The 21,762-nt window shown below is 44.0% G+C and overlaps 1 protein-coding gene across 1 annotated transcript in view; it reads right to left on the reverse strand.

Annotated features, from left to right (window-relative positions):
* Positions 1-21,762, reverse strand: part of PPP1R12B (protein phosphatase 1 regulatory subunit 12B) — a 184,912-nt gene that overhangs the window by 106,842 nt on the left and 56,308 nt on the right. The window contains 5 exon segments of the mRNA XM_042461553.1: positions 2,034-2,176; positions 3,061-3,137; positions 6,521-6,595; positions 16,887-17,031; positions 19,889-20,048. Coding sequence (XP_042317487.1) covers positions 2,034-2,176; positions 3,061-3,137; positions 6,521-6,595; positions 16,887-17,031; positions 19,889-20,048 — 600 coding nt within the window.

Here is a 21,762-nt window from a genome sequence, read left to right on the forward strand (position 1 = left end):
TCATCTGGATAAGCCTGCTGGAAGAGACTGGTCTTTAATGCTTTTTAAGCTCAGACAACATATTCAGCTTTCAAATCTCTTCCAGCAGGTCATTCCACAGTCTAAAGGAGGCTGAAGAAAAAGCCCACTGGCTGACAGTTGACAAGCTAGTCCTGGATGTTTGGAGTAAATGTCTACCAGAGGACCTGAGCATATGGGGAAGATTATATGGGAGGAGGCGATCCTGTAGGTAACTTGGACCCAAACCATGTAGGACTTTAAAGGTAATAACCAACACTTTGTACCTTGCCTGGAAACTGACTGGCAGCCAGTGGAATGCTTTTTTTATAGCAAACAGTAGACAGAATGCCGATATCTTATAACATATATTCTAAGCCTGTGGCCAAAAAAACAACTAATTCTGGCCACTACTGCTTTGAATGGCTTATGCATGTGCAAACATACTGAAAGACTCCATCCCTCAAACTGGCTATTCTTGCCATCCTCTTTAATTCTATTAAAAATACTTAGTGAGGAGACAGAACAGAAAATGCAGTTTTCAGTAAAAAAAAATTGTTGGAGGTTCTTGCAGGTATGCATAAATAGTGTTACATTTCTGGACTAAGCGACATACCACTACTGAACTGCAGACTAGCTATACAATTGGCCCTCCATATCTGCGGATTTTTTATCCACTGAGTCAAGCACCCACAGTTGGAAAATATTCAAAAAATATACAAATTCCAAACAGAAAACCTTGATTTTACCATTTTACTGTCCATTCTATATAATGGGACTTGAGCATCCATGGATTTTGGTATCCATGGAGGCTCCTGGAACCAAACCCCAGGGTATACAAAGGGCCCACTGTATACTGCAGCATGAAATACAGTAAGTGGGAAGTTTGGGGGGGGAAAGGGATGGTTTTAAGGCTTAATTAGGAAATAAGACAGATTTCTCTAGCTTGAATAAACATATGGTCCAGGCTCAGAGGGAGAGAAGAAATGCTGGACCTGATCCCCCCCCCCCACCATTCCTTCCTTTTGTGTCATGTCTTTTAGATTGTAAGCCTGAGGGCAGGGAACGTCCTATTATCCCTCTGTTGTAAACCGCCGGATTCCCAGTGATGGGCGGTATATAAAAAATCCATTAAATTATTATTATTATTATTATTATTATTATTATATCTATTTTTTCTAGGGTTTAGAGGCTGGTCTATGAAAAGATTTTCCCACAGACTGAAATTCTTTGATTAATTATTGTAAGCAAGATAACACTATTATATTTGCTTTGGTGAGTAATTTTAGTATCAAGTACTGGTCTAATTTCATACTGCAGGAATATATACTGTGAATACATTAGTTTTTAGAATCTGGTGTATTCTTATTTATGGCCATTGCTACAATGGCATTTTTTCAGGATTTACAAAATCTGAGATGTGTATAGTGGACTAATTTTTTAGATGATTAAAATGTATGACTGCACAAAAGACTTTACATGTCCATAAAGGAATGAGCTAAATCAATGATTCTCAGAATCTGATCTTAAGAGATGTTTAGGATTTCAACTCTCAGAATTCTCAGACCATGAGCCATGCTCAGTGGGATTTTGGGAGATGAAGTCAAAAACATCTGGAGGACTGTCATGATGTCAGAAATTAATCAGTACAATATTTTTCAAGTGTCCAAGATATATCACTTATAGAGTTAAAGTGGCAGCAGCCATTCAAAAAGTGGAAGTACCACCAAACCAAAACTCCACAGTTTGTAGAAGCATGAAAAGTTTTTGGAAAACAGCTGTTCTGCAAGAGTTTCTAAAACAAGCCTGAAGTAGAGAGCGCATGCTCAGTGAAAATAGACTGCAGTAACCTGAATCAAAGCACTAAACACTAAAACATTTCATTGGCAGTCCCACTTGCATTCTTGACTAGCAAAGTTCAGTGCCCATATAAACTGTCTTATACTTTACAATTTTCTTCCAAGTATTTCTGTAGTCATAAAATTTCCAGGCCCTTCACTATTTTACAAGGCAAGAATCTAAGTTCTGTATATTACCTGTTTCTTTCTCAGTATCTGACTCTGATGCATCATCTTCCTCAGCTTCTTCATCCTCAGAGCTGGAACTACTGGACTCTTTGTTTTCCTCTTCTCTTCTCAAAGATTTCAAAGTGTCTGACTCATAAAGAATCTTCTCTTTGCTGTGGTACAAATGTTGAAAAAGGTACTGGTTAAATACTCTACTTGAGAGGCTTGAAATATAAAAATTAGACAAACTGTCCCAAGTATATTTTCTGAAGAGCAATATTAGCAATTTTACCTTTAATATTACAATGCACTCGCCTGGATTCAGCATGAGACCGTTCTAACTATAAAAAAGAAGGTCTAGCTCTGTGATGGTCAACCTATGGCACGTGACACCATTTGGCCCGGCAGCCGGCAGAGAGAAGGTGGAACAGGCACGTGCACCTGTTCCTCCTCTTCCCAGACCTTTCCCAGCTCCAAACTGTCTCTCTGGAAAGGCACATAAGAAGAAAGAAGAACAGGCACACACCTGTTCCTGCTCCTCCCAGACCTTTCCCGGCCCCCAGCTGCCTTTCAGGAGGCAGCTGGAGGCCAGGAAAGCCATATGGGGAGAAGTCCCGCTCCAGAAGTCCCACTCTTGGAGGGATGATGTCCCACCTCGGGCACCAGGTAACACCCGGTGCTGGAAAAACTTTTAGCTGAGGCACTCAGCCCTGAAAAGGTTCGCCATCACAGGTCTAGTTATTTGGAGAACAGTGTGGATTTTTAGTTTGTTAATTCCAGCCATTTTCCTTGGAAGCATGTCAGTGGAGTGGTGAAAATGACTACACCAGACTGCAAACAGCTCCTAGTTTTGAGAGGAAAATACATACTCTTCAACAGAATAGGATTTGCAAAAGAAAATACTGGACAACTGTTCAGACAGTTTCATATCATGCTAGTCACTCACCTGACCTTTACAAGCTAAAGGTAACTTCTGTTTCCAAATAGTTTGCATCAGTGAGTCACACCACATCCTACAAGACATCCATACCATCTACTCTGGGACTGAGAGTCTTACTTTTTGAAGAGTCCACTTTGGAGTTTCCCATTCATATTAGCTTCAATTAGCTTGTTTCTTGTCTCTTCATTTCGCAGCTGTCAAAAACATAATTAGAAAACCATTTTGAAGAGCTAGCAACTGTTCTTGTAAACATTTTTATCATCTAGTTAACAGAAATGGCAAAACTGCACCATGTTTAACTGCTTAGCTCTCAGTTAAGATAATGGCAAAAAATATGACCAAAAGTTTATAAAATAATACTACATACAAGAGAACCATGCATCGTAGACATCTACTTACCTTTTTCACTTTAAAAGACGGGCAGGAGGAAGCACATCGAGAGTGCATATGAACCCTAGCAGCTTATGACAAGCTGTTTTTGAAATTTGAGAATTCCAAAACAAATATGTTCCGGGGGGGAAAGCCCAAGGTCTCATTGCCATATGAAAGCACTTAGCCATACCTAGAGAGCTCTCTGGACTTTGAATAGGGTAGATAAAATAGATTTTCTAGAAACAAATACAGCACCCCACTGCCACTGATACAGAAACAGCATTACTCAGAATTTGGCATGATGCACCATAACACTGTGAAATTCTCTCACCAAGATTGACAGGAAAGAGCAAAGAGTGTAAGTGCAAACTGCAAACAAGTTCCAAACAAGTTTTAAAGAAGTATACTGATCCTGAGGGCCCTGTTTACTTCAGACATATGCACCAACTTTTCAGACTTTTTGAAAAACTTGTTAATGCTGAATGCAGGCAACTAAACAATAATCAATATTCAAGGTTTTAAAATAACAACACATTATTCAAAACAGGACTAACTGCTTCCACAGATCTGGACTAGAGATCTTCAGGACACTTGGGAAGGAAAAAAAAGAATATTTCAGAGCCTGAGACTACTTCAGAATGTCAATCTGACCTAAGGGATTTCATTAGGGAAATTTGGCAACAACATCTTCTGATCAGAACTGGTTGAATCATGATTTAGATTATATCTTATAACCACGCTGATCTTGATTTTGATTATATTTTATTATTTGCATTTAACCTTGTATATAAAAAAGAAGCCATGGATATGGACACCTGGCCAGGCCAGAGACACTACTACTCTAGACTAGACCTGTCACTTACATCAAACTCATCAAACCAAGTCTGAATCAAGGTTTTCCCAAGGGTTATCCAGGAAAGGTCATAACTTCCAAAGGCCTGATGGATATGTTGGTGACAGCAAGCATGAGCCAAGGCAGCAAGGATCTTGCCAGGCACATTTTCTCAGTATCAAAAACAGTACAAACTGAGCTGTAAATCAGCAGTTGGTCACTTTTTTGCTCATCAGAAAAAGTGTCAGAAATCCTTACAGGTAGTCCATACTAAATCCTATGTCATTCTTTTCCCCATAAGAATGTAATGTTTTAGCATTATGTAGCAGCTCTAAATATCAGCTTTAGTGATTATGGGGAGCTTTACAATGCATCTGAGGAAGTAGATTTAAGTCTACAAAAGCTCATACTGTCCTTTCTTTCTGTTAGGGGTGAAATAGACTGCCCCAAAGGGGCGGCTTTAAACCGCCCCGACAAAGCTGAATTGGGGCCGTGGCAACCGCACACCGCAGCCCCAATCTGGCCAGAATTCAGCCCAAATAGGAACAGCAAAGAGACGCTCCTATTTGGGGAGGATTGAAGCCACCCCACCACAGCTTCAGTTAGCTTCCAGCTGGTCTAAACGCCATATCCCCAAGCTGCCTGGCATGTAATCACTGGCGTGACTTCCAGGTAACTTGGGGGCATGGCAATGTAAACGTCATGTCCCCAAGCTGGCTTGAAGCCAGCTGAAGCTGCCAGTCTGTTCCGGCTGTCATTCTCAAAGGTGCTACAAGATAGTTTTTTGTGGGGTTTTCGGGCTATGTGGCCATGTTCCAGAAAAGTTTCTTCCTGATGTTTCGCCAGCATTTGTGGCTGGCATCTTTGCCTGGAAATGCTTTGCCTGAGGCCAACCATCAGCACAGAACAATACACATGCAAATCACTGCTGCATTCCCAGGCTCACACAGTATATATACACCCAATTTTTCCAGGCAAAGCATTCTCTGAAGATGCCAGCCACAGATGCTGGTGAAACATCAGGAAGAAACTTTTCTGGAACATGGCCACATAGCCCGAAAACCCCACAAAAAACTATGGAGGCCGGCCATGAAAGCCTTCGTGCTACAAGATCTCTCTGCATACTAATTCCATAGACTAACACGGCTACATCTTTGAATCCTGCCTTAAGTACACACTATCCTTTGTTGAACAGTATGCCTACCCCTGCTAGAGAAACTACCTTAGCTCACCTCTAAAACTTCTCATTTTTGAAACATTAATTTAGCAACATTTCAGTAAACTCGAGCAGGAATTGGAGTTTCATCTCAGACTTCAGACAGCTCAGCTGAATGGCTTAGATCCCAGCTTTCCTTCCATGAATGGAACAGAGTGGCAGTGTTCTTATGGTTGCTGATAAGATGTTAACTATCTCACATATACAAGTACTAAGTTTTCTCTCTTTATTGGTAGTACAGGTTGAGTCTTTCTTATCCATAATTCTAAAATTTGAAATATTCCAAAATCTGCCAACTTTTTTAAACATCAGCATCCTTAACCCCCCATCTCTCCTGAGCTCCTCACTCATCCTTCAATCGCCAGGTGGCCAGATGTGCTTGCAGGAAGAGAGGGCAGAAAACAGCAGTCCCAGTGCAGCACCATTGCCTCTGCAGGATAAGCGAGCAACTCTGGGGAGTGCCCCACAGCCACTGCTACCTCTGCCTCTACCACATCTGGCTATCTAAGAGGAAAATGAATGAGTATCTGGAGAAGGAGACACCTATCTCCTACAAGCAGTAGCTTATGAGTGCCATGACATCTGGGCTGGGTATGCACTTAGGAGTAGCTGCTCCAGGGGAGGGGAGGCAGTGGCAGCAGTTGTACTACCAAGTCCCAGCTGCCTCTGTCTTTGCCTCCTCTTCCTCCTTTTCTAATAGGATGTATTAGGCATGAAGTGACTCCTACAAAGCAGCACTTTCCCTCTGAGCCTTGACCGAGAGCTTGAGACAGAAGGGCTTAAGTTCAGCCTGTCTCCCCCTCCCCACACATTCACTCACTCATTCACTACAGAGGAACTTCGCATGCAGGACTGCCCCCCCACCCTGCCAGAAAGCGATAGTGAGGTTCTGGTTATGTATCTGCAAGTATTCCAAAATCCCACATATTCCAAAATCAAAAATACCTCTGATCCCAATCTTTTCAGACTCAACCTGTACAAGACCATAACAATTTCTGTATTATTTGTACTATGTTAGTACTTGTATATGTGAGATAGTTAACATCTTATCAGTAACCATAAGAACACTGCCACTTGGTTTCATTCCTCTAACAGAACAATCTTGTCAGACAAGTCCCCAGATCTCAACTAGTTAAAAGGAATGTCTTGCAACTCACCATATTTTGTTTTTTCTGCAGCATCTCTAAGTGTTCAACCAATCCTTCATCAGCAACATCAAATGGTGTCTGACCCTGATGGCATGACCAAAGAAAAAAACAGAAGAAGTTCAAATGAGAGCATTTCACATTATGAAAGATATATCCTTTAAGTTTATGAAATATAATTTCAAAGTTAATCTTTCCCTTTCTAGTGTTTGGAAAAACCTCAAAGGTAACTTCGTGACCTGATTAGTCTTCTTTGGAAAATGTTTAGTTCTCAATTGAGCAGTGTGTGTGTGTGTGTGTGTGTGTGGTGTATGTGTGTTTACAGACTGATAATTGTCGTTAGATCAACTTACTACTGGTGGAAATAAAATGATGAATTTGTATTCGTTTTGAGATAGTCCCTCCCGATTCGTCTTCTGCTCATAATCTTCTTTCACCCTCGCAAACCTGCAACTTGTTCTCTTGATCCAATTCCTACTCGTCTTCTAATTTCCATAGCTCCCTCTTTTCTGCCCTTGCTTCTCCATATCTTCAATCTCTCTCTCTCTCAACAGGCTTCTTCCCGTCGGACTTCTCATTTCCCCAATTCTGAAAAAACCTTCTCTTGACCCCTCCTCTCTGTCTAGCTATCGTCCGATTTCTCTTCTTCCCTTTCTTTCTAAAGTTTTGGAACGGGTTGTTTATTCTCGCTGTCTTGAGTTCCTTGAAGCCAACTCTATTCTTGATCCTTTTCAGTCTGGTTTCCGCCCAAGGCATTCTAGAGAGACAGCTCTCACTAAGATCTCCAATGACCTTTTACAGGCCAAGGCTAATGGCCTTTACTCTGTTCTCATCCTTCTTGATTTGTCTGCAGCCTTTGACACCATTGATCACTGTCTCTTAGTTGACATACTCTCTGACCTTGGGTTCTCAGACTCTGTTCTCGACTGGTTTAGATCTTATTTGTCAGACAGATCTTTTGCAGTGGTTGCAGGTGGTCAGACTTCATCTCCTGTCCCCTTATCTGTTGGAGTTCCCCAGGGCTCTGTTCTGGGTCCCCTTCTGTTTTCTCTCTACACACTGTCCTTAGGTAAACTCATTAGCTCTTTTGGTTTTTCCTACCATCTGTACGCCGATGACACCCAGTTGTATCTTTGCACCCCTGAACTTTCTCCAAGGCTTGAACAGCAAGTCTCGTCTTGCCTCACAGCTGTCTTGCAGTGGATGCGCCATCGGCGTTTGAAGCTCAACATGTCCAAGATGGAGCTTCTTGTCTTTCCTCCTAAGCCCACCCTTCAACACTCCTTTTCTGTCTCTGTGGACAACATTTCTATTCAACCAGTCCAGCAAGCCCGCAGTCTTGGTTTTATCTTTGATTTTTCTCTGTCGTGTATCCCTCAGATCCAGACCACAGCCAAGGTTTGTAGATTCTTTTTATACAATATTGCCAAAATCCGACCTTATCTCTCCGCCTCTACTGCCAAGATCCTGGTCCATGCCCTAGTGGTCTCACAACTTGATTACTGTAACGTCCTCCTGGCTGGGCTTCCTCTTTCTCACCTCTGTCCTTTAATTTCTGTCCAGCATTCAGCTGCACACATTATCACATCCGCCCACCGCTCTGACCATATCTCTCCTCTGTTGGCATCCCTTCACTGGCTCCCCCTCCCTTTCCGCATTCAGTATAAGCTCCTGCTGTCAACGTTTAAAGCCCTCCATGGGCTGGCCCCTCCTTACTTATCAGACCTTATTTCTCCTCACCTTCCCACTAGGGCCCTCCGTTCTGGTAGTCAAAGTCTGCTGTCCCAACCCAGGATTTCCTCTGATTCGCCCCTTTTCACTCACTACCCCTCACTCCTGGAACCTTCTTCCCCCATGAGCAAGAGCCATCACTTCTTTAACCAGCTTCAAAACAGAGATGAAGACCATCCTGTTCAGGGCAGCGTTCCCAGGCATTGCATAATTGTCACTAGCTATTTGATGTTCTTTTGTTGTCTGTTTTATTGAATCATTTCCTGTATTGCTATGCATTTTATATATATTATCCTACTAGAGAGGCCCCTTCCACCACTCCCTTTGTCGTGTCTTTTTAGACTGTAAGCCTGAGGGCAGGGAACCATCCAATTAAAAAGATTGTATGTACAGCGCTGTGTAAATTTACAGCACTTTATAAATAAAGGTTAATAATAATAATAATAATAATAATAATACCCTTCAAACATAAAGACTATTTAGCCATTTAAGTTCTTTTACAAATATTTGTTAAAGCAGTAGTAACAAAAATGTTCACTACGACAGATTGAGATGATAAAACTCAATCCTTCCCCCTTTTTCTGCTAATTTCTTTTTTCCTGTTTCCACAGACTTCAACACAATTTGTTCGTTTGTAATTTGTTTTATATTTTGCTTTTCCTCCTAATGGACACCCAAGGAAACTCATACCAAAAGAAATTATACACCTGTCATAAAATTAAATTAAAACTCCACATATTTATAATTAAAAAGATTTGTAGCAGAAGCAACTACAAAAATATTATCCTAAAAGATTAATTATAAAAGGTCTAGTAAAACAGAAATATTTTAAGATAACATTAACAGGTCACGGGTTTTGGGTGGCGGGCACCTGAATCTTATTTGTAAGAGAATGCCAGTAAACTGGGAGCAATCACAGAGAGTGTCCTTCTGATACCACTGCCACCCTGTGGCCTTAGCTTGTTGATGGCACCTGGGCCAATCCTGCAGAGATTAACATGCAACATGGGATTTATCATCAGAAGTGTCATTTTAGGTATTTGGAACATAGCAATTCTGGGTTTTGTAAACCAGTATCATAACCACAAAATGTGTCTCTGGTGGCACACTAGGAACAAGAGCAAACTTCTTAAAATTTGAGTGACACACTCTCACCTTACTGTGTCAGACAGAATGTTAGCTACATAAATTGCAATATCAGGACTGCTTTCAAGCCAGCTCAACATGACACTCCAACTGAGAAATTATTGAACCATGGATTACCATGCTATGCTATCTCAATCTAGGAACAGCCACAGGTGGGCATAATCACTCCTTGCCAATAAGTCCATCTGTGCCATTGTGGGCGGTCTGCAAAGCGCCCTCATTTGCTGCGCGGAAGAGCCTCAGTGGCCAAACTGCGCAACTCCTCCGAGCAGCTTTTTTGCGGCACGCTAATGATGCCACAAGGCGCCAATGGCACACTTACGGTGTCATTAGCGCTCCGAGACGTGCGGACGCTAAGCGTCTGCTACATCAAGATGGCGGCGCCCATGTAGAATGGGTGTCGCCATTTTGTATGCGCTCGGCGCATACTAGGGTTATGGGCATCCAGAAAGGACACCCCTTTCTAACCCTAGTATGTGCCGAGCACGTACTAGGGTGCCCGTGCGGAACGGGCCATAGTTATGTTAGAATCAAGGTGTACTACCTAATTATGCATCTGTTCCTTCAGAAAGAATGCTATCCCATCGAGAACTTTCTATCCAAGTCTTGGCTCTATGAAGCACCTATTCAACAACAATCTTGTCAGGATTCACTCTCAGGTTTACTGGTGTTCATCCAACATATCACTGCATCCAAGCACATGCATAGTTTTCAAAGACTACATCTGTACAATACACTGAAAACCTGATCCCTCTTAATTAGAGCTTGAAAAACCAACTTTAAAACCCTTGTTATCTTGTGATCATGAGTGGAAATGATGCAGAAAAAACTTCAATGGCAGTTAAGGTCACTGGGGACTAGGCAGGAGAAATGTGTATTCAAGAGAAAAAAGGGACTGGGGAAAGGAATTCCTTTGTGAACTTCTAGTCTTCCATCTATGATCAGAATTTTCACAAACACAGAATTTCTATCAAATATTACAGAAAGATCCAAAAGAATCACAGCGATATGGACAGGTTGCATACCTGTAACAGTATTTCTTCGAGTGGTCATCTGCAAAAACATGCAAATGGGTTGTACTGCGCCTGCACAATGCTCTTCGGAAACTTCTAGAATCACTGGGCAAAGTAAACTTTGCAACATATAGAAACTTTTTGGCGGTAGCTCCGCCCATCCCTTATAAAGCCCCTGGCTTCCCACTCTTTCCCCAGTTCCGCAACTGACGCCGTGTAAGCAACATGAGAATGAGCCACTGAAGAGCAGGACACTGAGGGGAGGATGGGCAGGATTTGTATGTATTCGCAGATGACCACTCGAAGAAACACTGTTACAGGTATGCAACCTGTCCTTCTTCTTCGTGGTCTCTGCGAATCATACAAGTGGGTTGAGACTGACAAGCTTAGGTCAGCGGCAGAAGGAGTGTTGTGAAACCCAAGCAAGGTTCAAACAGTGTGTTATTTTTCACAATAAATATATTGAACCCAAGAGCTGAGTCAGTCATATTTGGTACCTCAAATAACACTTAACCTGTGCAAACGAAGGCACATATGAACACATCAGGTCAAGCAAGACCAATGTAAAAACATCAGTAATGTGAACCATAGAAATGTCGTAACAAGCCAATTTCGGCCGAAACATATTTCTCAGAACATGTGAACCAAATGAAATGAACATATTTCAGAGGAACACATGGAGAGCAGTGCAATCAGTGTTACCTGAAACAAACACTGCCCTTCCAAAGGCTGCATCCCGTTAGGCTCTGGTGTCAGCCTATGGCACTTGAAGAAAGTCAAGGGCTGGGACCAAACAGCAGCTCTACAAACATCTTCCAAGGGGATCCCACTCAAGCGTGCAGCCAATGCCGCCACCGCCTTAGTGGCATGGGACCAAAGAGGTCTGCACAACAGTTCATAGCAGAGATGGATGGTACCAGCCACCCACTTAGAAACCTCTGTACAGTCACAGGTAGCCCTTTTTTCGGTTCCGAGTAGCATTGGAAAAGTCTCTCAGAACGACTCAAAACCGCAGTTCCGTCCAAGTGAAGGCTAAAGCCCTCCAAATGTCCAAGGTGTGCAAACTGCGTTCGACCTCAGAAGTCAGATTCGAGGCCATGATAGGTAGGACAGTGTCTTGGCACATGTGAAGGACAGACACTACCTTCGGCAGAAAAGTCATGTCGGTATGGAGGACAACCTTATCCTTATGGAACCTAAGGAAGGAATGGTCCCTCCGTAAGGCACAGAGTTGCCCGCACGGCAGGCAAAAGTGATGGCCACAAGGAAGTAGTCTTCCAAGTCAAGAGTCTCAAGTCTGCTGCAGCCACGGGTCTGAAGGGCTTGGATTGCAAGGCAGATGACACAGTGTCTAGGCTCCAAGCCGGGGGCGGTACCGAGACCGGAAGAAACCATGTCACAACCTTTCAGGAAACTCTTAAGAGGGTCCCTGAAAGAAGATTTACCATCAAACTGAAATGAGAACAAATGGCAAAAAGGTAGCACTTAATGGAAATGAGGCACATGTCCACATCCAAAGCGCCATCAAGAACTCCAGCAACAATGGAGTTGTCACCAGGACTGGAGATAGTCCTCTCTCCAAGAAGAACAATGAGAGAATCCTTCCGTTTGGAAACACAGGACTTCTCTCTCTGAGAGGAAAGATAGAAAATTCTTCCATTTGGAAGAGTAGGACTTTCGGGTAGCCGGTTACCGGGCAGCCAAATCACCGTCCATACCGAGGAGGGTAGCTAGGGAAGGAGCCTCAAGCTACCAACGGCAAGGTCCCGAGGTCCGGGTGTCAAACCCAGACGCTCCGGATAATTAGGGGGTTGGGACGGGACCCAAGGCAGAGTAGGTCTCTCCTGGAGAGGTGGAGCAGGAATGGTAACCACGGCTGTCTCGGCCACCACAGGAATGATCAGGATGGCATTCGGGCGGTCCGCTGTCCTCTCGGACACCACCCTGGTGATCAATGGGAATGGAGGGAAGGCATGGAACATCTCTCCTGACCTGGCGAAGCCGAACCCGTCTCCGAGGGAGTTCTCGCTGCGCGCCCAGGAGCAGAACTGGGGACAGTGGCTGTTGCGAGTAGTCGCTAGGAGGTCGATTCAGAGAGCTCCCCACTGAATGAAGAGATTGCTGACCATCTCGGAATGGAGCCTCCGCTCGTGGCAGACAGTAGGAGACATAGTGAGCTGGTCTGCCAACTCGTTCTCCTCCCCTGGCAGGTGGATCGCTTGGGGGAGAATATGTCTTGGAATGTACTAGTCCCAGATCCGGAGAGTCCAGTAAGGTTCGGGATCTGGTGCCACCTTGTTTGTTCAGGTAGTACACAGTAGTACTGACTGTCAACAGTTGGGCTACCTCGTTGCAGAGGCTGGATTTGAACGCTCACAAGGCCTCATTGATAAGAAGCATCTCGAGAGTGTTGGTGTAGGGAGACCGTTCGTCTGGGGACCACTTGTCCTTGACTACTGCCCCAGGCATGTGGGCACCCCAACCCTCCAGGGAAACGCCCATGATAGGGTTAGTTGGGGCTGAGGCGGCAAAAAAGGCATGCCGACATAGACGTTGCGGGAGTCAAGTCCCCCTGAAGGGAGCGGGCGACTGGCATTGGAATAGTGAGCCACATGGAAGGCTGGTCCTCCATGGCGACCAACACCGACAGGAACCATGACTGGGGCGGTAGGAACCGAAGCCTCGCCCACGGTATGATGAACGTTGTGGAAACCATATGTCCCAGGGACACTTGAACAACTGGCGCCCTTACCCATCTGTGTGCCAGGCAGGACCTGACGTAGGCACAGAGACAGGAAATGGTCCGGAGGGAGATAGGCGCCGCAATCTTTGGAAGCGAGGATGGTGCCTATGAGTCTGATTTGTGAAAAACCCTTGGAGCTGTGGAGAGGCCGAAGAAAAGGACATTGTAGTGGTACATGTCGGAACTGATGGCAAGGGCAAGGGATCTCCGGTGATTCTCTCGGATCCCCACATGAAAAAATAAGCGACCTTAAAGTCGATGGTCGAGGACCCAAGTCCCTGATGTGGCAAGGGGAGGATGGAAACAAGGGTTACCATACGGAACCGATGGTACAGCAAGAAGGCATTGAGGGAATTCCACCTTTAAATCTGGTACCGCAAAGCATCTGGGGAAGAACATACAGGGGCCTCATCAGAATCAATAGGCGAGATAGCGCTGTGAGATAACAGAACGCGTACTTTGTCGAGAAGGTGTCTGAGGGGGTGGTGTAAACAACAGCTTCCGTTGGTGAGAGCTCTTGGAATTCGAGAGCAACCCCAGCAGACTATGTGTAGACCCCACGAGTCGGAGGTGACAGAGGCCCAGGTGTTATAGGAGGGCCTAAGTCTATCCAGGAGGGTGGAGGGAGGAAGGATGAAGCACACAAGAAGCCTACAGGATCTCTTCTTGCCCTGGTAGGTATCCTGTCGGTGATCTTTCCGGTACCGCGCAGGGGACTGGCGACGGCCAGAAGAAGAGGAAGACTGTGAAAAGCAGCACTGCCTCTGGGTGTCTTGCCGCTGTAAGAGTGGTCTTGTTGGAAAGATCTCTGCCCTTGGTTCTGACAGTGCCGTAGGCGCTTCTTGGATGGGGTTTGGAAGGAAGAGGACATACTGGGATTCCTTCACATCGCCTTTATTCGCTAAATGTAGCGCCATATCCTCAATGGCTGCCTAAGTGTTTGGATTCGGGTCCGATGCGCGGAGTCAGGCATGCCTCTGAAGGGCCACTGAAGCCAGGCATTGTGGGCTGAAGTGATGGGGCATCCCCCGGTGGAGCGGGCCTCATCCCTGATCTCAGCTCTTAGAGGACCCAGTCAAGGAAGCAGGAGCGCCCCACGGGCGCATTGCACTGTTATCCAGAGACAGTAGGAAGGGAATAGAGGGAGAGTCCTCTTCTCAACAGGGTCCTTGACCTCTTCCTCCACATCGGACAGCTGTGAGTCCAAGGCATTGGCCATCAAGATGACGCACTTGGAGAGATGGAGCTCCCGGGGAGACTGAGGAGCAGAAGCCTCATCCGAAGCATAGATGCCATGGGAGCCATACAAGTCATCTGACTCGGAATCGGAGTTGGTAACGGCGGTCGCCTGAACCGGAGGGCGGCGAGGTTAACATATCAGCCCTACGTGGGACTCGGATCCACGGCCCTGAGATAAAGAGTCTCATGCTCTACAGAAGGAGCTAACCGGCTTCCATTTGCAGTCAAGACAGGAGGAAATGGCTTGGGAATCCCAACAGGCACCCTGCCTGCTGGCTTGTGTCCTGGTGACCCCCAGGGCCGCCCTGGTTTGGAGGCGGTGGCAGGCATTGGAGGAACCCCCGACTTGATGACATCCGATTAAAGGCAATGTCCTTGATGACAGCAACGAAATACCTGTCCATCTCGCTGTCATAGAACGGGTCCGAATTCTCCCGGTGATGCACCTGGGCTGAGTGGAAGATAATCTGAAAGAGGCGTCGGGAAGGGACAACGAGGAGGCCGAGTGGTAGAATTGACATTGTCGTCCTAGTGCATGAACTGCAGTGTAGCTGGCACTGAAGAGGCTGGAACCGAGGCCGGTACCGAAGCCGTCTTAGGGGAACCCAGGGCGGACGGCGCCAACTTGACTGTGGCAGGGGCCAAAGGAGAGGCCTGCTCTTTGGGAGGCAGAAGAGAGTCTGAAGTGTCCCGACAATCCTCCTTATGGGAGCTGACAGAGGACTTGGAATGGGCTCTATTTTGGCCGTGTTCAGAAACCTCGTCGAAACCGAAGGCTTCGACTTGTGACTGAAAGTGGGGAGAGCCTTCTGCAGGTTCGGCGGGTCAGTGTCTCCTCTTGGGGGCCTTGCTCTCGGGAGCTTGCCTCCTGTACCGAGACCCTCTTCGAGCTCGAGTCCTTATGCTTAGCCTTGTCCTCTTGGGGGACGACGGCGTCAAGCTCGGACCCTCGGTCCCGCTTAGTTTTCAGGGGACGCATACAGGGTTTGTTGGTGGGTTCCCAAAGCAGCTAACGCGGCAGAAAAAAGGAACTGGGGAAAGAGCGGAAAACCAGGGGCTTTAAAAGGGATGGGCAGAGCTACCGGCAAAAAGTTTTTATATGTTGCAAAGTTTACTTTGCCCAGTGATTCTAGAAGTTTCTGAACAGCACTGCGCAGGCGCAGTACAACCCATCTGTATGATTCGCAGAGACCACGAGAAGAAAATTATGTCTACCAATTATTACATGAAGACATAGTCAGTCAAGTCAATACAAAGCCTCCATGTGACCCCCCAAGTCAGACGTCAGTGTGGTACATATCCAAAAAAAATTATCTCAAGCATATGCTAGAAAAAATGCTCTGTCTTCCACAGAATCTGGAATTCTCATCCAGAAGTGCTCCTAAAAATGGAAAGATATAAATTGGGTAGTGAACCTCTGAGAAGAAGGCTGTACTACTCTTTGCTTTACTGTAAGAGGACATAATTAAGCCAATGAAGTCTCCAGTTTCCCCAAGCATACATGACCAGCCAAAATTAGTCTATTTGTAGTTGTGGACTATCTATTTCCCAAGCAAAACCTCTCATAACTGGAAAATAAACCTAGAGACCAGCACTTCAATTAATTAATTTTTAATTAACAGGCCACAAGTCAAAATAACATCTGCAAATTAAAGAGCAAGTTCAGTGCAACATGCTGCAATCTAAACTTCACTGTTTTACCCAAAACTCAGATGACTAAGTGCTCCTTATAAAATACCTTTTTAAAAAGAAAAAGGCACTCCTTATACACACAGTTGGCCCTCCATATCCATGGATGTTTTATCCACATTCAACCATCCACAGCTTGAAAATATTTTAAAAATATATAAATTCCAAAAAGCAAACCTTGATTTTTCCATTTTATATAAAGACACCATTTTACAGTACTAAGCCACAGTATTTAATGGGACTTGAGCATCCAGATTTTGGTATCCACAGGGGAGTCCTGAAACAAAACCACAGTGGATTCCAAGGGCCCACTGTAATAAGAAAATATAAAAGAAATAACAAGGTCTATGATTTACTAAGACCAGCTCAAAGTATACACTATTATAATTTTCATCTGTGACTAGACCACTTTCATACCTTCAAGTTCTGTTAGTAGACCAAGAAACTTTTTTGTTAGAAAGTGTAGGGGTAAACAGTGTTCTCGCTTACATTTTTGGCCTTGAGTCGTCTTTTATAGTGAAAACAGAAGTAGACTTAATAATGCAAACTCCCATTTTCAACAACACTTGTTTCAAAAACATTTCAACTGCTCTGCTGTTAAAGTAAGTAAAAAAAAAAAGCATAATGAAGCCTTCCTGGCTACTGAATAAAGCTGAGCTGTTGGCAAGAATCAGATATATGCAATTATATAGCACTTTGGCTTGACAAGAAACATAGTCAGAATTTCTAAATGGAAGCTGTCCATCAAAGAATTGGGAGAGTTCCTTGTTTGTGTGTGTGTTTCTGATACCATGTTGTTAATCTAAGGCCCACTAACCAGCTTGTTCCTGACGTCCATGTCACAGAGTGCTTCAGCCAGGATAGAGCAAGCTTCTTTTACTCCCCAATGTGCAGCAGCATGGAGTGGTGTCCAGCCATCATTATCCTGGACATTCACATCAAACCCAGCTTGGATCAAGAGCCTGAGGAAAACAAGTGAGTGAAAAATGGCAGCAATTCAATGTTGTAAGCTAACAGACACCATAAGCAGCCACTTTGTGAAAGAAAGAAAAAACATACCCAGCTCATGGAAGTGAAAAGGTGTCAGATTTAAGACAAAAGTTTGAAAAATCTACATCATACAAGTGGGAATAGTGACTGGATCCTTGTAAAGCAAAGCACTGGAGATATCTGAGTCAGAAAGCACAGATTATAGTCTAACAAACCATTAGACAGAAGGACATCTATGAAGAAAAAGCAGAAGCTGTGGCATTAACCTCTCAGCAAATAATCGATTAAACCAACACTACAGAATGTAAGGTTTAGCGTTATGCTCTAGATTCCTTTGCCTAGAAATGTTGGGAACTAAACCTGAGAACTTTACTTGTTTTGCCCCAAAGTTCCTCTCACTGGACATAAAAACTGCAATATTAACTGATGCTGTTTAATTTTTTTCATTCCTCCTCACTTCACCCACCTCTCTTCATTGTACTAGGATGGCACTTCTTTTTTCTTCAACATGTTCTATACATTTGAATTAGAGGGAGGTGTCCTAATCCTTCTATAACACTTTTAGAGACAGGACAAGAGGACTACATGGGCAAACACTGAGTTATGCTCTAAATGGCAATTAAGGCTGCTTCCCTACTGTGATTTAACCAGGGACTGTCAGTCCTACAGCATCTCCACTTACATGTTACTGCACTTATGGAGAAAGTACACTGTTCATTTACCTCCCCATTCCTCATTTTGGAGAAAAAATTAAACCTCAGTAAATGCTTGGGATAAATTTCAAAATAGGAAAATAAAGGACAAAAATTGCTCAAAAATTAGCTAAAATTAGAAAGCAGTTTTGTTGTTTTCCATGAATAACGTTGCTTCTTGCTTTCAGCTTAAGACTGAAGTTCCAATGCTATACAGATTTACACATTGGAAAGTCCCTCTGAGTATGAATTCAGTATACAGGACTGCAGTAAAAATCAACTGTAAACTGAATATAAATCATATTGCTATCAATGGGAACCAAGTGAAGTTGTGGATGTCCTGATAATTTTAATGGAACCAAAGTTTAACCAAGTTCTTCTGGATCCGACCTATTTTTTTCAATGGAAATCCACTGTAGTACAGTGAGCCCGTGCCATACGCGGCCTTGAGGATATGTGTTTAAGCCGCGGCGCGCGCGTGGGGCAGGAGGGGCGGCACGTCCCATTCAATTGAATGGGAGCGTGCGCCTCTTGCGCCCCGAGCGCGCCCGAGCATAGGCGGAATTTGCCTTATGCGGAGGGATCCGGAACGGATCCCCCGCGTAAGGCGAGGAAGCACTGTATAGTGGTTAAATTGCTGAATTGGGACCTGGGAATTCCATGGCAAAGTACCCACTCAGTCATGAAACTTACTGGTTATCCCTGGGCCAGTCTCTACTTTTAGTCGAACTTACCTCACAGGATCATTATGGGTATAAAATGGGAAAGAAAAAAGTACTGTATGTTGTCTTGAGTTTACTGGCAAAAGGGCAGTGCACAGATGTGAAACTACAATGAGATTTGCTTTAACATCATAACTTCATATATTAGCATATAATCTCTTAATAAAAAAATATCTAAATATGATACACAATACTCTAGATTCAAAAGATACTGGGATCTTTCAGTTTCATTTACACTGGAAGCCTGCTGGAACCATAAAGGCCTCAAGATACCATTCAAACCTAAAATACATTAATATGCTTGCTAAAACAGAAGTATTGGTGATACAATTAACAACAATAAAACTTACAGCAGTGATTCCCAAAGTGGGTGGTACTCCACTGCCTGGGAGCAGTGGAAAGATATGGGGGATGGCAGTGAGGGAAATTGGGGGCAGCAGGGGCCTTCAGTGAAAGTACTGGTCACAAGACAAACAAGGGGAACTAGCAGTATATAGGACCATGAGAGTTGCATGGAAGTTTTTTTCAGTGTGACTTAAAACCCCTGCAGAGCCTTGCTGATCACTTTGTGTAGTGATATCTCCCACTCTTTGCCTGCTCACATGAACTCACTCTCTTAGCCATGTCTTTTGCTAGTAGTAGTGGTGGTTGGGAAATTATTGCAAGGTTTGGGATCAGGGCATCACTTCTGTGGCTCAGAATGGCACCATTTTGGGACAGACTGAATGCCTGGAACAAGTAATTAGAGGACCTGCAAAGGGGAAGAAGCAGCAGCAAAAAGGAACTTTCAAATTTGGGATCCTTCTTAAGCTCAGTGAGCTTTGCTGGAATTTAGTTAGCAGGCTAGAGCAGCACCTTCTGCCCAAACACACACACTCCTTAGCTCTACAGTGGTGCCTCGGGTTACGAAATTAATTCGTTCCGCGGCTAATTTCGTAACCCGAAAAACCTTCGTAACCCGAATTGCCATAGGCGCTAATGGGAAAAAAAGCCGCGGCTCTGCCGCGGCTCCATTTAAACAGCGCCAGGGTTTTTTCGTAACCCGAAAAAACCTTCGTAACCCGAAACAATAAATCCCTATGGGATTTATTCGTATCCCGAAAAATTCGTAACCTGGGTAATTCGTATCCCGAGGTACCACTGTACTTTCCTTAGAGAAATTAAAGCATAATGTGAACTTTCAATATGTGTAGACTGCTTCTTCCAGAAAGGAGGGGGGGTCATCAAGGCTACCTTGCTCAAAGGGCACTATAGCCTTACCTGATGGCATTAAAAGAGAGAAATAAAGTGTCATTACAAAGCCTGAACAGCACTTCTTGAAAGTCCCAACCAAAATTCTGTAGGAACTCAATTAGTACAGCACCAATTATAAGAAAAGGGAGAGGCCCAAGAAAACAACAAAAAGGAATCAATACCTCATGACCTCATAGTAGCCCTTAGCTGCAGCTACATGGAGAGCAGTAGCACCAGTTCGGAGCTGTCTTCTATCTTCAATTTTCCCTCTGTTTAGCCATTGCCGTGCATCTTGCAGCATTTGTTGCTCTTCTGCTTTTCTGGTCTGATCAAGATCCACCCCTGGAGAAAAAGAAAAGAAAAAACCCAACAACTTCAAGGCAGGACAGGACAAAAAAGATACAGAAAACAAAAATGAAGATCATTTCATGTGAACAAAAAAGAAGCCTCAGTGATTAGCATCCAGATGACCTTTAAAAAACCAAACAAATCTTGTGTTTTGAAAATACAGTCTTTCCCCCAGAGACATTATGAATTTATAATGTCATTCAATTACACTAAATAGTGATATATGTTAAACTATATACAGTATTGTCAACGTAGTTATATTCTTGACAGATAAGGCTACATAAGCAGTCTGCCCCTGTTCACACCAAAACAGCTGTCCAGCTGAATCGCTCCCATGTACACATGCATAGAGCCAAAGTGATGTAGTATTCTGAGAGCTGGACTATGACTCTGGAGATCAGGGTCAGAACCTCTACCAAGACATGGAAACCCACTGAGTGGCATTGGGCGAGCCATATCCTCAGCCTCAGAGGAAGACAAACGTGAACCCCCTCTGAACAAATCTTGTGAAGAAAACCCCTTGATAGATTCCTCTTATGGTCACCATAAGTCAGAAGAAACTTGAAGGCACAAAACAACAACCTGAAGGTACACAACACAGGACTGCAACTTTATCTGGCTGATTACTTTGATTACAAAAATTAAAGATGAGAGCAGGGGAAGAACAGCATTACTCTTCAATGCTGATAGCACACATTCACAAGGAATATCTGTAATAAATTAAATCAATGGCAGTAACTTCAAGTGAAATATATCTGGTAGAACTCCCAGTACACCAGAACTCAAAAGTTTCCTTAACCAGAAAATTAGCATTGTTTTTTAACATGCACAAAACCATAACAACCTTGCCAGTCAAACTACAGTCTATCTACATCCACAGTGGCAAGTGAGATATTTCTAGCTGAGATGTTTCCAGAAAGCTTTCAAAGCATGAAGGCAAGAAGCCTCCAATCAACAAATTTCTTTGTGCAGCCTATTACTAACCAAAAAATCAGTTTCCCTGCCTCCTAAGTTTATTCAGGAGCCTTTAGTGAGGGAATCTGTGCCAAGATAATTGCAAGTCCAAGTATATGTTATCTATCCAAGTATTTTTTTTATTTATTTTTATTTATTTATTTCTATACCGCTTTTCCTGGGAGATCAAAGCGGTTTCCAATTCAAAGGGAATATACATTTTAAACATGTTACAATATAATATACAGTCAAGATAACAAGTATATGTTATCTTTATGTATATTTCTGACATTCACAAAGATACTAAAAGGTTGAAGATGCAGAACTGCCTACAGCAGAAACAGCTGATTCTCCCTGAACAAGCTTTGTTCTTAAAGACAGAGTACTGTATTTTCTGGCATATAAGACTACTTTTTAACTCAGGAAAATCTTCTCAAAAGTCGGGGGTCATTTTATATGCTGGGTGTTGTATTATAGGGCGGGTGCTGAAACTTCCGAGCCGGACTGGAGAATCTGTGGTCACTGCATATGTTGGGGGGAACTCAAAAACGGCCGTGGCCGCATCCCCGCCATATGCAGCGACCGTATGAAAGCAGCAAGAGCGGCACTGTACAAGTACAGTAGAAGAAAATCCTCTCACCAGGATTTGTGGAAAGAAGTGACTTAACGCAATCCCATTGATGAGGTCAGGGGGCACGTCATGGAGAAGGTGTAAGTGAAGGGCGGAGCAAGCTGCAGGCATCCGGGACACCCG

The sequence above is a fragment of the Sceloporus undulatus genome, chromosome 4 (assembly GCF_019175285.1).
Source record: "Sceloporus undulatus isolate JIND9_A2432 ecotype Alabama chromosome 4, SceUnd_v1.1, whole genome shotgun sequence".
NCBI classification, from domain to species: Eukaryota; Metazoa; Chordata; class Lepidosauria; order Squamata; family Phrynosomatidae; genus Sceloporus; species Sceloporus undulatus.